Source organism: Pan paniscus, chromosome 4, assembly GCF_029289425.2.
Source record: "Pan paniscus chromosome 4, NHGRI_mPanPan1-v2.0_pri, whole genome shotgun sequence".
Lineage (NCBI taxonomy): Eukaryota > Metazoa > Chordata > Mammalia > Primates > Hominidae > Pan > Pan paniscus.
Genome location: NC_073253.2, coordinates 118,308,482 through 118,325,238, shown reverse-complemented (window position 1 = coordinate 118,325,238; position 16,757 = coordinate 118,308,482). Strand labels below are relative to the sequence as shown.

The 16,757-nt window shown below is 44.8% G+C and overlaps 1 protein-coding gene across 1 annotated transcript; it reads left to right on the top strand.

The window, feature by feature from the left end:
- Window positions 1–1,032: 1,032 nt before the first annotated feature.
- Window positions 1,033–14,655, top strand: PPIC (peptidylprolyl isomerase C). The gene is made up of 5 exons (XM_003826694.5): window positions 1,033–1,497; window positions 8,605–8,718; window positions 9,154–9,247; window positions 12,051–12,235; window positions 14,010–14,655. The coding sequence occupies exons 1-5, from the start codon at window positions 1,381–1,383 to the stop codon at window positions 14,136–14,138; spliced, it is 639 nt and encodes a 212-aa protein (XP_003826742.1). The 5' UTR covers window positions 1,033–1,380; the 3' UTR covers window positions 14,139–14,655.
- The last annotated feature ends 2,102 nt before the right edge of the window (window positions 14,656–16,757 follow it).

Sequence of the window (16,757 nt, the reverse complement as noted above, 5' to 3'; positions counted from 1 at the left end):
TGTCATTTTAGATCTACACTTAGGTACACCTAGGAATCCCATCTGACATTTAGAAATTCCATCTCTTAATCCGAGGAAAATCTTGGCTGGAAAGTAATGGCACCAGCCCCTTAAAATGGCACCTATGTGCGAATACCACTAATTTTTAGTTAATTTTAGGGCTGTTACTCTAAAACAAAAAAGTTCTTTTGAAATTCTAATTCAAAAAGCAATGAGTTTTAAAATAACCCTTTCCATGTTATAAAATACTTATATGCTCATTGTAGAACATCTGGGAAGTCAGAAAACTGTAAAAAAATTTTTTTAAACCCTCAAAAATCCATAAGTCTATCAATAGCTATCAATTCTATCTATAGCTACTGTAAACGTTGTGGTACATCTCTTTCAATATTTAAGTGCCTTGATATATTTATTTTCACGGTTGAGATCAGAATTTCTTTGTGGTTTTGCAACCCGAATTTTCCATTTAAAAATATAATAAGAACTTACTTCCCCAGTCATTAATCTTCCTAAACATAATTCTTAAGTTTGTAAAAATTCCATCCTACAGATACACCTAAAAGTCAGTTTATTTACTTTGTTTCCCCAGGAAAGAATCCTACATGACCATGGTTCTGGGCCCGTGTAAGTGCTGCCTTGTGAACAGTGTAGATAAGATCACAGAATCATCCTCCAAATAAAGTACTTAAAGCCAATGTAAAAGTTTTTCGAAGGCAAAGGGGCACTGTGAATCCAGCATTTTCCAGTGTTCCCTAGACGTGAATCATCTCAAAGAAAGGCCATTATTCGAGTGCAACAGGGCTCCACGCCTCCAGCGGTGTCAAAGTTCTGCTAAGCGTCCAAAACCTAGCAAAAGGTTCCAATGGGCCATTGGAACTCGGCGGCCGCGGCGGAAGCTGCTCCCAAGGCGGCAGCAATCACACCGGGACCGGCCGCAGAGTTCCCAGTCCCGCGGAGCGCTAGCGGCCGGGCGGACGCGGAAGCCCGAGAGTCCTGGTCTTCCCGTCCAAGTTTAATCCGCGCCTACGCGGTAAATTCCTGGAGGTGCTCCCAGCCTAGCCCGCTGCGCCCGGCTCCGCGCCTGGGCAACCCGGGCTCCCTCCCGTCCCTGGCGCCCTCCGCACCCGCCTAAGGCGCGGCGGTCGAGCCCTGGCTGCGCCCTGTGGGCGCGCTCCTCCGAATCCCAAGTTCGGGTCGCGAGTCTGAACTTGGGAGGAACGCGCCCCGGGTCCCCGCCCTTCCCGGACTGCCCGATCCCCATCCCCCGCAACCGGGAGCGCGCAGGCGCAGCCGGCCGGGAGTCCCGTCAGCTGTCCCAGAGCCTGTGTCGCGCCCGTGCCGGTAGCGCCCGTGCCGGTAGCGCCGCTGCCACCGCTCACCATGGGCCCGGGTCCTCGGCTGCTGCTACCTCTCGTGCTTTGCGTGGGGCTCGGCGCACTTGTGTTTTCTTCGGGGGCCGAGGGCTTCCGCAAGCGAGGCCCCTCGGTGACGGCCAAGGTGACCGAGAGCGGCGGGCAGCAACTTCCCCTGTTGCGGGTGGGGCCCTGGGGGCGCTTTGGATACTGGGACCTCGATGTCAGGGCGGGCGAGGTGGAGGCTTCCCGGGCGCAGGGGGACTGGAGGCGGCCGCGGGATTGGGTGGGAGGGGGCTGCTCGCGTGCTGGGAGGCCGGCGCTCCGGGGGAGACCCTGGGGGAGCTGGGCTGAGGCCAGCCTACCTCCGCCGCAGTCTGCTTGGACTTCTTGTCCCGGGTCGGTAGTCCGAGGGGACCAGCCTGGGGGTAGGAGAGGCTTCCGGAACCGGCGGGCCCGTTCTCCAGGAAAGAGACTGCCCAAGTACTTCCTTCAGCGTGGCCTGGGCTCGGGAGCAGAACGAGAGGAATGCGGGGAGGGGGGCGGGACCCGCACAGGAGAGGCGCTCGGAGCCCAGGGCTTGCAGCCGCCCGCCCGCTGCGTGGTCTCCACGCTGGCCGCGGTGGCTTCAGGCAGGCATTAAAGCGCCTGGTTCAGATGAGAGACTACCCTCCGCCTCTTTTGGGGAACCGTCGTCCTCTCCCGGGAAGGGGAGGTGCGCCTTCAACTTCGGCGGGCGGGCGGCCCCTGCTGTGGGCTACGCGAGGCCGGGCGAAGGCGGCACCTGTAGACCTGGGGCAGCCTCCACTGCGGGGAAAGGGGGCGGGGGGCTGCCAGAAAGTGCGTCTTTAAGGCTTCCTCGTACTTAACTCCGCTTCAGTTCTTTTTTCAGCGTATTTAACCAAGGGTAGACGATAATGGGAGAATGCAGGGAGAGGGAGGGGATAATTTGGTGCCCATGATCACCACTTCTAGAAAACCCACTGGCAATAGTGTCTTCGAAGCTGAAGCTGGAGGGGGCGGGCTGCAGCTGAAAGTGGTCTTCATCAGTCTGGGGTTTGTCAATGGAAACGATACTAATCAACGAGTAGAATGCTTACATCCTCGACCGCAGACGCCACCTGAGGACGGGGAGGACTAGGGGGTGGGGAGGAGGAGGTCCAGCTCAGCATCTGATGTCGCAGAAAGGCCGTGCCACGTTGTGGGCGGGGCTGATGAACAGCCTGATGGTTTCGAGAAGCTCTGATCTTACTCCCAGCCTCTTGATCTTGTAGGCATGTCTAACTTTGGGAAATGGTTTGTGTAAGGCCACAGAGCTGAACGGGGTCTCTTGGGATAAAGCCATAAACATAAAATTCGCACAATTATGAAATGTTGGAGGAAATAAACTTTAATATACTTTGGGTGACATTTAAAAATAGCTGAAAAATGAGAAAAACCAGCGCAGGGAAGACTAAGGAGGCAAAGGAAACTGCATATGCATAGGTCCTCAAACAGGAAAGCCCTCCCTGCATTCAGAGGATGTGGAGAGGACGGAATGGCTTCAGCACAGAATGAGAGGTGACTTGAGATGAGGTTGGAGGGGTGAGCAGCAGCGGGATCACACAGGGCCTTAGAAGCTGCAGGTAGGCGTGCGGGCATTGAGGCAATTCTTAAAATTTGAAGTGTTATTCTGCAGTCAGAGCCACTGAAGGGTTTTAAGCATAAGAATGGCATGATCTCAATATATACTCGAGAAATTTATGTGTTCACTCAGTGAAGAGTGAAATGGGAGGTCATTCAGGGCACCGTGCCAGAGTCCAGATGGTGGCTTGGATTAGGGTGGTAATCATTGAAATGGGGAGCAAGGGAAGGACTTGAAATAGATTTTGGAGCTATAACTAACAGGAGTTGCTGACGGTTTAGAAAGGGGGTGAGGGAGAGGGAATAGGATTGCCAAATAAAATACAGGATGCCCAGTTAGATGTGAATGTCAGATTAACAATGAATAAATGTTTTTAGTGTAAGTACATCCCCTGCAATATTTGGGAACAGGTTTCACCTGGGAAACTTCTTAAACTTACTGATGCAGTGACCCACCCCAGAGCAAGTCAATCACAATCTGTATGGGTGGGGCTCAGTATCCTATCTTTTAGAAGCTTTTGGTGATTCTGATGTGCAGGCAGTGTGGGCGGGGAACCACTGGAAGATGGAGCCAAGAGAGGAGGAAGCTGGTGGCTGCAGGAGGGGAAGGGTTTGAGCATCCTAAACCCTTGTCTGTGACACTGTCACTGAGGGAGAGTTTGCATGTACCTTACTCTCAGAATTGTTACTTAACATGTCTTTTTTTCCCCCTACCAAATTTGTCATTAAGTTTTTCTAAAAGCTAATTGTGTAGGTGCGTCTTAAACAGATTCTGCTCTGTTAAATTACTTTTTCATGAACTTGTAAAGACAACTAAATCTATTGGAAAATGACGTTAAAAATAATTTCTCTGAGTGCAGACAAGTACATTAATTGGCCATTGCTCTAGTGTATTGTTTTCCCCAGCAGTGTTTTTGTTTACCTCTGATTTCATTTAAAAATAGGAATCTGTAAATAAGAGAGGTGTGAGGTGCTATTCTGCCCACATGGCCCATTAGTGGCACTAACTTCGTCCACAGATCCTGCTGCTGGGCCAGCCTGGCAGCTTCCTGCCCCAGCCATAGAGGCTCAGGTGGGGGCTCTGGCTCATTGGGCTCCAAATCCACAGAATTACATTTGCTGACCTATGTTTTTGAACCAATGCCATGGGATCTGTGCAGGATCCGGCATCGGGAGTGTATGAAATAATGCCACCATCCTTCCAGCTGCACACATATTACCGCTTGCAAGCACATTAGCATGTAGTGGCCAGGAGGCTGTGGCTAGATGGCCTTAGACAAGTTATCTAATGTCCACAGCTCAGTTTCCTCCTCTGTCAAATGGAGATAGAAATCATCCCTACCTGGGAGGGCTTTGCACATTAGATGTGGTAAAGCAGATGTCTTAGTCCATTTATGTTGCTATAAAAGAATATTTGAGGCTGGGCAATTTATGAAGAAAAAAGTTTTATTTCGCTCACGGTTCTGCTATGAGCTGTAAGATTCAAGACTGGGCATCTGGTGACAGCCTCAGGCTGCTTCCACTCACGGCGGAAGGTGATAGGGAGCAGGCATGTGCAGATCACGTGGAGAGAGAGGAAGCTGAAGGGGGTGGTGCCAGCTTCCTTTTAAAACCAGTTCTCATGGGAACTAACAAAGTGAGAACCCATTCACTACTGAGATGGCACCAAGCCATTCATGAGGGATCTACACCCATGACTCAAACACCTCGCATTAGGCCCCACCTCCAACATTAGGATCAAATATCCAAACCATAGCAGCAGGTAAAGCACATAGTCCATAGTCCCTGATTTCAGAAGTCACTTGTTAGCGTTATTTGTGTTTATCTTCTTAATCCTACTGTGACAGAGCAGACCTGAAAGGAATCATCATTTATTTTACAGATGAAGAAAGGGAGTTCAGAGTTTAATTAACTTGCTGAAGTTTCCATGGCCATTGAGTGGTGGAGCTGCATTTGAGAACAGTTTCTTCCACATCACAGCTCATGTACTGGGTGTGTTCCCTAGTTACTTTGGAAATGGAATCAGGATTAATTCCACAGGGGTTTGGGTCAGGCTGTGTAAGTGCCTCCTCCCTCTTCCTCTACCTCCTCCCATCTCCAATGCCGAGTAATTTTCAAATGACTTTCAAGGGCAGCCTTGAGGGAAAAAACAAGTGACTGAGGTGCTCACCCCCAAAGTCTAGCATGGAATCCAATATCACCTTTCCCAGGAAGCCCACACTGATCTCCACAGATAATCACACCCCTTACCATGACACCTTATCTGTACTTGTCTTATAAAATCTGACTTCTCATTATATTATAGCATTCATATATGTGTTTTCTGTTGGACTGAAGCTCCTTGAGGGTAGGAGCGTTGTAGCCCCACCCCACCCCTGGCCCAGAGCTGGGTTTTGTTCCCAGAGGCACTCAGCAACATCAGAGATGAATCCAGTGGTGAGAGGGTTTAGAGTGAGAGTGTTTGCTGGCAGCTGTCTCACCTCCTGTCTAGGAATGTGTGTGCCCAGGTCCTCCTTGAGTATCATTTGACATTGAATCTTTTAACATTTCTTGACTGCCTCCTCCTGCTGACCTTTAGCTGGCCACTGGGGAACTAAAAACACTGTTTCTACTCCTTAGGGTTTCCCTGGCTAGACCCGGAGAGCCCTATTAACAATAAACCAGTTTAGCTAGAGGCAGCCTTGAAATTCTGGCTCTCACACTCATAGTAGGGAAACCTTGGTAAATCACTTAACCTCCCTCATTCCCACTTTTCTCATTTGTAAATTAGTGATAATAGTTCCTGTCCCACCTTTCCTGGTGTGGTGAGGATGAATTATATAAGATGATGTGGGTTACCCACACTGAGACCACCACTAAGTCATGTTTGCTTCCTTCCCTCTTTCTTCCTGCTCCTCCTCCAGTGTCTGCCCCTTTGTTTAAACGCCTCTCCTGGCTGGGCGCTGTGGCTCATGCCTGTAATCCCAGCACTTTGGGAGGCCAAGATGGGCGGATCACTTACGGTCAGGAGTTCGAGACCAGCCTGGCCAATATGGCGAAACCCCGTCTCTAGTAAAAATACAAAAATTAGCCAGGTGTGGTGGTACACACCTGTAATCCCAGCTACTCTGGAGGCTGAGGCACAAGAGTCACTTGAACCTGGGAGGCAGGGGTTGCAGTGAGCCGAGATTGTGCCACTGCACTCCAGCCTAGACGACAGAATGAGATTCTGTCTCAGTAAATAAGTAAATAAATAAATGCCTTTTCTGTCTCCCTCGTACATTCCTTCCGCCACCACCCCAGTGCAGGCCATTATGACCTTATTCTTGAACTGGTACAAGAGCCTCCAGATTCTCTTTCTCTCCGTTTGAGTAACATTCCCAGAGCCTCGCTTGACCCTATTCTTTGTCTTCTCTCTTTTGCCTAACAAAACTCATGCTTACGCCAGCATCTCTCCTCTGCCTTCTGGAACTGGTGGGCAGCTTCTTTCCTGGCCCCCCACCCACTCTAACCCCTAGTTGTGGTCAGAAGGGCAGCTTTGCTTCTCTGCACACAGGTCACATTTCCTGCCTAGGTGCATTGGTTCCAGAAAGAAGTCTGCCAGGCAAGGCTCACCCCCATCCTTGTTTGGGGAGATGGCTCCCCTCCTCCCAGGCCTGCCTCCCTTCAAGCCTTCCTCCTTAGCCTCACCGTTCCTGCAGGCCTGGGCATACAGTGTTTGGGGGGCATTTGTCACACACTGCCCTGTACTGTGGTTATGGGTTTGCCTATCCTATCTCTTTATTTTAAACTGCCTTAGGACAGGGCCTCTCTTATACAGTTTGTGCCCTCACATTGCCTTTTACATAACCTTGCATAAATACTTGTTGACAAAATGAAATTGGATTTTATCCTTTCCAGTAGAGTTGGCAAAACCTGCTGTGTGTTCTTATGCTCACTCATGAAGCTGAAGGATATTTCAATTTGGGGAAAAAAATTATAATAATATGTGTGCTAGGCTGTGTGTAAAAATATGTGATTTTTGCTGAAGAGTTACGTTGGGTGACAGGTACTTTTTCTTCATCTGCTCATGCTGCTCTCCCAGATCTTATTCCCTTCCTAAACATTCACAGGCTTTGTTTTCTCTTCTTTATTTTAAAAGTCTGGAAGGCTCTTCTAGTGTCTCGTATGATGTTTCTTTAAGGTTTCATCTCTGGCTTCCTGGTGCTGCTTCGTTATTGCTGGTTATTGAATTTACACCTTGGCTTGCAAATCCCTTTGGAGAAACTGCTTCTCTCGTAAGCCGGCTTTGCACTGACCAGGCCCATGGGTGTGTTGAAGCACCTTCCTATCCCAAGCCATGCTGAACTGCACTCCTTTAATACACTGCCCCATCTCAAGGGCAGGGCCTTTCATGCATTCTATAAAGCTCTTCTATATAAATAATAATAAAAGTTTTGCTGCTTTGGCCATGTAAAAATTGTAAAATGCCACATGGAACACTAAATATCACATCACCCTGTGACAGGCGTACTGATGTATTGGCAGAAGCTCTTGACTTGAACTGAAGCTTGACAGTCTTTACTTACTGATTTTTCTAAACTGTAAGACATCTTTTTTCTTTGACAACCGTTCTTATATTTTTTAAAGCCATCTCTTGAATGTCTTTTTTACCCATTCAAACAGTAAATTGGTTCATATAATCTAAACGCGCTAATAGAATGCCCTTTGACTCTGTGGCCTTTTCAAGCGTTCTATTTCAGAATCATCTTAACACAGTGATTTGTGAAGCAAAATGCATATAATTTTGTTTCAGATGAGACAGTTAAAAACAAGTCCAAGAGAACTTTTATGGTTTTACCTGCAAAAGGTGGATTCACACTCACTCCTGGCTATGTGTCTTCTTTTTCCTGTTGTAAAATGTTGGGTTAGGAAAAGCAAATTCTACTTGGGTAACTTGGGAACAAGAGGACTGAATTCAGTGTATGAGTTTACAGGGTGACGGCTTTGTCAGCGTGATGACCCACGCTTAATGTTTGCTGTCCTTTGGAAAGCTGGGGACCTGGTGCTTTACTGTGCTTGGACATGAGTGGCAGGCCTTTTGAAGGACTGCTGTTTTTCATCATTTTTGCCATCTCCTGGATGGCAGACATCTATTGAGAACTCATTGCAAATTTAGGACTGTTTGAAATTAAAAAAAATAAATTTTGATGGTTAGCCTGTTTCCTCACAACTTTTTTTTTTTTTGTCCTGCCAAGATTAGAGAGCATTACTTTCTAAGAGAGCAACATTTTCCATTCTACTCTTCATCCATAAAGCCAGGAAATGGGAAGTAGCAGCAGCGTTTGTCTGGGGTATGGGAAGAGAAGAATTATTGAAGACTTCATTGGCCAACACTGACAGAGTTGAGTCAGCCTTTAAACTCAATACCTGGTACAGTGCCTGGCCCATGGGTGGTGCTTAATAAATGTTTCTTGAAAGAATATTTGTGAGTGAAATGCACCCACACAATAATTTTAAAGTACCTTTAATTGATGTCATGCTCCTTTACAAAATACTGATGGGCAGGGCTTTTGTATGTGGGTCAATTCTCAGATTTTAATTTTGACTTACCTTGTATTTGTGCTTTTCCACCTTATAACCTTCCACTTTGCCTTTCAACTGCACACAGGTCTTCTTTGATGTGAGGATTGGAGACAAAGATGTTGGCAGAATTGTTATTGGCCTCTTTGGAAAAGTTGTGCCCAAGACAGTGGAAAATTTTGTTGCTCTAGCAACAGGAGAGGTATGTCTCAATTTTATTTCCTTTAAATTGGGTCTTCTTTCTTTTAAGCCAAATATAAAGATGTCATCTGAGAAAATAAGTATTAAATTAGTATGTCAGATGAACCTTACCACATTTGACTTTATTTTCCAATAAAATATGTATTATTTGGGCACTCAGTGCCCTTAGGCTTCTGGAAATTGGGAGAAAATCACATCAAGTGAAAATATGGTTTGCTCTCTTTTAACTTATTCACATTAATACTCTACTTCCATAACATATTTATTTTTTGGTCAGCTAATGATAAATTTCTCTCAGTAAACCACAGCTGGGATGTAATCAAGTTCTGTAGGCATTTTGTTTAATTTTCTCAGTTTGTCCTTTCTAGATCAACACTGAGTTTATCTTTCAGTATGGCCTCTGTTACTTGTTATTCAACTGAAATAATCTCTTTAGAAAGGATATGGATATAAAGGAAGCAGGTTTCATCGTGTCATCAAGGATTTCATGATTCAAGGAGGTGACATCACCGCTGGAGATGGCACTGGGGGTAACGTCTTTGCATTTTTCCTTTCCCATTTACCAAACCGAAATCTAAGGTTAAGCCAGTATATGAACCCAGTCTGTTGAAATCCAGAGCTAAGGAACACAGTTGTAAAGACGACTGTACCTCTTTGAGAAGGATGGAGTTTTGGGGACTCATCTAGCAGCATCTCGACAGGTATGAGGGAGGCGTCCTCATTTTAAGCAGGATTGTTTTGGTGTTTATTGTCTTTCCGTAATTGAGATGTATTCATTTTGCAGTTATTAAAATACCAGACTACTAGTCAGTAGCCATACAGAAAAATATCTTTCGTAGGAAGGAAAAGGTGTGGAACATGAAGCTGCGTTCCCCTGGGATGGCAGCGCGCGGCAGAGGTGGGCGTTGCAGGAGGAAGACGGGCCTCATGCCAGGAGGTTGAGACTAGAGTTAGCAGCAGGGTCACAGCGCACTTTCCTCCTTCTTTCAAAATCTTTCATCATATTGACAAAACAGTGAAAAACAAGTCCAAGAGAACTTTTAAGATTTAACCTGCAAAAAAGTGACTCACACTCCTGGCTATGTCTTTTCATTTTTCTTTTCTAAAATGTTGGGTTAGAGAAAGTAAGTTCTACTTGGGAAACTTGGGAACAGGAGGACTGAATCCAGTGTCTGAGTTTACAGGGTGGTGGTTTTGTCAGGACCCAAGCTTACTATTTGCTGTCCTTTGGACAAAGCTGGGAACCTATACTTTTTTAAAGTTAAAGCAATAGCTGAGTTGTCAAAATTGTAATAGAAACAAACTCTTATAAACAAAGTTGGAGTTCAATAAAGTACAGATAGTTAAATTTAGAGAGTTTCAAATCTCCTTCAGCTTATTGTTTCTCATTCAGGATTATAGCTATCCAGCTCCATACACTGTTTTCTCTTAAAAGTTTAGTTCTTTTCTTGAACATACACCATATATGTAACTCCAAAGAATTTACATTTACTTTAGATTTAAGATTTTTAATTCAACAAATACTGGTTTCGGTGGATATTTGTTGTCCATTTTTAAAGCAACAGGCCATTTTCAAGCACTATTTCTAATTTTATGTTTATTGCAATGGTTTGTTCATAACAAAAAATGGCTACTATTAAGTGCTTTGATTTGCCAGGCACTTTGTGAAGATGACTTCTAGTTCTTGCAAAAATGCTGAGGGGTATGGGGATGTAGACTGGAGTGGAGGAAGGCATTTAGGTTACCCCAGGCAATGGGATTTGCTGAGGATGCTCATGGATCTCATTGGAAAACCCTGCAGCGCTGGTGCCCGTGCCCTCGGTGCTGGCATCCCACCTTCCTGCCATAGGAATGGTGCCGGCAGGAATGGTGACTGAGCTTCACTCTGTCCTCTTTTCTGCTACCTTTTTTTCTCACTACCTTCCCTGCCCAGTGTGCATCTTGCGTTAAAATTCTCTGAATTTTGGACAGACAATGTTTTGGGCAATTTAAATATAGCATAGACCCTTCTGTAGGAGCACTCTCCTAAAGGCCACTTCAAGTGTCACTGACCAACCAGTTATAAATTACTTGGCTTTGATATCCACTTCTGGGCTTTTTTTTTCTTTTGAGACACAGTCTCACTCTGTCACCCAGGCTGGAGTGCAATGGCATGATCTTGGCTCACTATAACCTCTGCCTCCCAGGTTCAAGTGATTCTCCTGCCTCAGACTCCCAAGTAGCTCGGATTACAGGCGCCCGCCACCATGCCCGGCTGATTTTTTGTATTTTTAGTAGAGATAGGGTTTCACCGTGTTAGCCAGGATGGTCTCAATCTCCTGGCCTTGTGATCTGCCTGCCTCAGCTTCCCAAAGTGCTGGGATTACAGGCGTGAGCCACTGCACCCAGCCTACTTCTGGGTTTTCTAACTGAATCAGAATTTTGAAGTTGGCAACTGATAGATAAGGGGCCCTACAGAAGGGGAGGTGGGCCTGGTAGACCCTTGATGTATTGGAGGATGGTCAGATCCTTCTCATGGTCTGTGGAGAAAGGTCTTCCACTCTGCCTGCCGCTTTGCTAGAACTCCAGACTTCCTGCCTTGCTTTGGTTCTCCTGTTCAAGGTTGACCACTGGGTGCTCCCAATTGCCATCATCCTCTGTGTCCTGATGGGTCCTGAAGTTGCTGTGACCAACAACTTCCAGATCAGCTGCTATTGTTCTTGGTGCTGAGGCAAGAAAAAGCACCAGCTTTAGAATCAGAAAGTCATATGTTCAAATTCTGCTCTGCTATTTTCAAGTTTTGTAACCTCTGTTGCCCATTGTAAAATAGGACAGAGAATACCTACTCTTCAGGGTTGTTATGAGAATTCGGTGTGGGTGTATATTGAATGCTTGGTGCATCCTGGTTGGGTGCTGAGTAACACCCAATCCTGGATAAGTCACAGGACTGTCCTGAGCTTTGAGCCTCAGGAAACAGGTACACAGCCACTAGGATGGCTCACACACCTTTTCATCTGGCTTTAGGATGTTTTCCTGCCCTTCAGTTCCTTCTCACTTCAGAGCGAAGTCATGGACCTGCTTGATCAAGGTTGGCCCTTGGTATGAGGCCAGAGAGTATCCCACTATCCTGTGCCATATTTAAGGCTTTCTTTGTTCATTTTAGGCCCTAGTGCTCTGTTCCCTTAAGGAGTTAATTTTATTCCCTCCTTCACGTCTGCTTATGTTTGAACATGTCTTCCCCATCCCTACCTCCTATAGGGTTCTAGTAATTGATTCCTCTAAGGCCTTATGTTTCCCTTTGAAGAGCTGACTTTTGGAAGACATCTGTTGACTTTCTTCCTTGTTTTGTCTCAGGTGTGAGCATCTATGGTGAGACATTTCCAGATGAGAACTTCAAGCTGAAGCACTATGGCATTGGGTGGGTCAGCATGGCCAACGCTGGGCCTGACACCAATGGCTCTCAGTTCTTTATCACCTTGACCAAGCCCACCTGGTTGGATGGCAAACATGTGGTGTTTGGAAAAGTCATTGATGGGATGGTAATTGATACATTTTTTTCCTTTCAAAGCTTTATATTTTTATTGAGAGTACTTTCAGTGATTTATTTTAATCTTAAAATATGCTTGTTAGAGATCCATTATATAGCTGACTGGCCTCTTCAAAGGTGAATAAATTATATATGGTATGGCATTTTAATTCTTAGGGTCATTGGTGCAGCAGCTAGGGACTTGACAAGGAGAAATTAAGGACTAAGTTGATTTATTTTACTACTTGATATAAATGTAAAGCCCTTTTTAATGGAACCAATATATACCAGGACCCCATATATACACACAATGGAATATTATTCAGTCTCCAAAAGGAAAGACATTCTGAGGACATTATGCTAAGTGAAATAAACCAGTCATAGGAAGACAAATACTATATGACTTCATTTATATAAAATATCTAAAGTGGTCACATTGATAGAAACAGAAAGTAGAATGGTAGTTGCCAGGGGCTGGGGATGGGGTAAATGGGATGTTGTATTTGATAGGTATAAGGTTTTAGTTTTGCAAGATGAAAAATTCTGGCTATTGGTTGCACAACAATGTAAATATACTCAACACCACTGCACTGTGCACTTACAAATGAGTAAGATGGCACATTTTATGTTATGTATTTCTTACCAGAATTAAAAATAAAATAGTTGAAAACAAAGCAAAACAAAACCACCCCAGAATCCCATCTGGTTCAGCTCAGACACCTAGGTCACATTCACAGAGACACGCATCCAAAAATTATTGAAGAGAATTTGAATCTATACTGTTGGGTCTCAAAGAATGTCAAAGCAGTCCAATTCACAACCCGTAGGAACACTTCTTAAAACCCTCATTCCCTTTCTTTCTCAATATTTCTGCCTTACAGGTGCCTGAAGTAGCTCTCTCAGCTCCTAAACTGGTTACTGTAAAGTCTGTCCATCCCAGGCCTGGACCATCCTTGTCTCCCTTTCCCTCTTCCATGTTTCATTTTATTTTGTTTTCATGTGACTTATTCCACCTCCCTCATCCAAATGTAAATAAACCAATCTTGCTCGCTGCAGTTCCTTCACAACTACCTGTTTTTCTGATTCTATCTAACACAAGTTTGGGAACTGAGCTAGTAGCCTCAATGCTGTCTGGGAAACCCACCAAAAACCTACTTTCTTGTTCCTTGCCCAGTCCTAACCTCCTTCAGTGTGAAATACTGTACTGTTGGGCTTGTGAAGCCTTCCAGGGTAGAGAAAGGTGCCTTCACAGCACTGTGGGGGGCTGGGGTTACATTAGTATTGGGCTCAACTTATAGGTTAATGGCTTGGGTCACCTTTAAAATGGACAAACCTAGAACTAGGTCCATTTCTGAATCTGCTTTCTGGCCCATACATGTGAAGACCTATTACAGGATGGAGCTGAAACTGACTCAGACTTCATGTTAACTGTTACGCTGGCTTATACCAGGTGAATGGAAATGCCTTTTACTAGAGCTGGGTGTTTACAAAAATATCTACTTTTTTAGAATATAAAATGCTTATTTAAAAAGAAGTGAGGAAATATACCAGTGTGGTCTCTGAGTAAGAAGGTCATGGGTGAATTTTATTATGTGATGTATATATTTTCTAAATATTCTAAGTTTTCCACAGTTAGCGTGCATGGTCTTAGTAGTCATAAAAAACCAACCAACCAACCAACCTTATTTCCTTCCCACTTGGGCTTTTGCAGTTGGCTTTGGTTTAACCTTTGGATTGCTATAGCTGCTGGTCAGAATTAAACCATGTGTCTACTTTTCTCTCACCAGACAGTGGTGCACTCCATAGAGCTCCAAGCAACTGATGGGCATGACCGTCCACTCACCAACTGCTCGATCGTCAACAGTGGCAAGATAGACGTGAAAACGCCTTTTGTGGTTGAGGTCGCTGATTGGTGACACAACTGGCAGAAAACAAGGATACGCTTTGGCAGGGGTGTGTGTGTGTGTGTGTGTGTGTGTGTGTCTTTGTGTGTGTGTGTGTGGTGTGTTGTCTTTCAATTATTTGCTTTTTTTTTTTACTTTCTTTTTGTATTCTATCCCAGATCACAGGAAAGTTATAAAAATCAAACCGTCACCCTTTAGTTTGCTTGAACTTTAGTAAACCACCTGCTTAGGGACTTTGAACTTAAATATATCCCCTCCCTCAAGTGGTGCTATTTTAAAACTAAAAAAAACTTTGAATTGGCTATTTTTTTAATGCAATATTTTTTTTCTGAATTCATTATGATCCCCATATTGGGTAATGCTGAACATTTATCTGAAACAGATGAGGATATTAAGTTTATTATTTTGTATCCAAACAGAAATTCAGAGAAAGGGAAATTTGACTAGTGTAATCTGAGATATGTCATAGGGATTTCTTTCTGACAAAAGGGTGCTTTGCTGTTCTTTATATTAAATACTTTTAGATCAACTCTTTTTGCAAGACTTTTTAAAAATGTAAAGTTCTTTAAGAAATAAATATACAAAAATACACACACTCTAGCATTAACAGTGAACAGATTAGAAAGATTTTATAAATCAAACTACAAACATAATTAGATAACTCAGAAATTATGCCCATCCACATCTCATATACTTAAGGTGATTATTTACTTATTGTTATTCAATGTAACATTTTTAGAAAGTTATCTTTAGCCCAGTTGCAATAGGAATATTTTTTGTTACTTACATAAGGGGATTAAGACTCAGGCTATAAGGCCTGGGTATGGTGGCTCATGCCTATAATCCCAGCACTTTGGGAGGCTGAGACAGGAGAATTGCTTGAGCCCAGGAGTTTGAGACCAGCCTGGGCAACATAGTGAGACCCCCGTCTCTAACAAAACTAAAATTAGCTGGTCATGTTGGTGCACATCTGTAGTTCCAGTTACTCAGGAGGCTGAGGTGGGAGGATTGCTTGAGTCCAGGAGATCAAGGCTGTAGTGAGCTGTGATTGCCCCAGGCAACAGAGTGAGACCCTGTCTCAAACAGCAACGACAACAACAAAACCCACTCAGGCTATATTTAAACTAGATGAGGCCAGGTGTGGTGGCACATGTCTGTGGTCCCAGCTACTGAAGAGGCTGAGGTGGGATGACTGCTTAAGCCCAGGAATTCGGGGCTATAGTGAGCTATACTGATGGGGTATCTATACTGTTTGGCATCAATATGGTGGCCACTGGGGAGCATGGTACCACCAGGTTGCCTAAGGAGGGGTGAACTGGCCCAGGTTGGAAACAGAGTGGGTCAAAACTTCTGTGCTGGTCAGTAGTGGGATCATGCCTGTGAATTGCCACTGCACTCCAGTCTGGGCAACATAGCAAGACCCCATCTTAAAAAAAAAAAAAACTAATGGGAAAGTGAAATTCTACAGGGGCCTTGTTATAACATACCTGGCTATAATAGAGAGTGCTTGATCTCTGTTCAGATGGGAAGTGTTGTCTGTTAGAAAACAGTGCCATTGCTTCTCCTCCAGGACTCAAGCAGTGAGGATCCATCTCACCGAGTTGTATTCTAAAAAAATTGCCTCAGTGAGAGATGAATTGAGTATTCCTACTGCTGATTTGCAAATTGCTACAACACTCTTGGAGAGCAATTTGTTAATTTTTTTCCAACAAATATTTTTTGAGGGTCTTTGATCTGCCAGGTACCAGTTTGACTTTTGGGGATACAACAATGGACAGAAAAGGGCCTCATGGGGCTTACAGTCTAGTGGGGGAAGACAGAGAATAAACAAGGAAACAAATAAAAAGGGTGATGAGTGCTGTGAAAAAAAAATATGCCCATGTCTGCCAGAGAGGCTGGGAGAGAAGCATCGTCGGAGTGGAAGGCCTCTTGGGCCCCTCTTGGTTCTCTTGGGCCTCTGGAGGGATGGCATTTGTGCTAAGGCCTGAAGGAAGGGTAGGAAGCAGCAAGAAGGGCCTTCCAGGAGGAAGGAAGAGAAAATATGAAGGTCCCAAGATAAAGATGAGTGAATTCCAGGGCAGAAGAGAAAGCCAGTGTGTTAGGGCCTGGTGCAGAAAGGGGAGCGGGATAGGGGCGCGGTCAGAGGTAAGGCTGAGACTGGACCAGTTTGGGCCTGGGTGCCAGGGTGAGTCTTTGGTCATGGTACACGGAAGGGTTATCTGTTTGAAGTTGCGGAGGGGCATGATGTGATGATCTGCGTCTAAGAATTATTATTTTATCTGCTATAAGGAGAATTTTTATAGGGCTAAAAGTGGAAGCAGTCCTTATCAGGAAACCCAAACATTTATAACTTTGGAATTTCTCACTCCTGGGATTGGCTTTAGAAAGTGATCCAAAATTGTAAGGGACATCATCAGTGTTTTGGTCAGTCCGGCATTTAGTCCACTTGCTCTGGTGATGGCTGCCCAATTTCTTATTTTTCTTTTGAGAAATCACATCCTTCCCTCACCCATCTCTAGTCCTTAGGGTGGGCTGACCCTACAGATGGGTACACACCTGGCCTGGCAGACTCGTTCATTAACTCACTTGATTAATATTATCAATATTATAGGGTGGGATAGAGCTGTAAAC

Bases quoted from the DNA above. Each gene is read 5' to 3' on its own strand.
- PPIC (XM_003826694.5), top strand. From the start codon at position 1,381: ATGGGCCCGGGTCCTCGGCTGCTGCTACCTCTCGTGCTTTGCGTGGGG. The intron at 8,719-9,153 runs GTATGTCTCAAT...TAATCTCTTTAG, and splicing joins TTGCTCTAGCAACAGGAGAG to AAAGGATATGGATATAAAGG. The intron at 12,236-14,009 runs GTAATTGATACA...TTCTCTCACCAG, and splicing joins GAAAAGTCATTGATGGGATG to ACAGTGGTGCACTCCATAGA.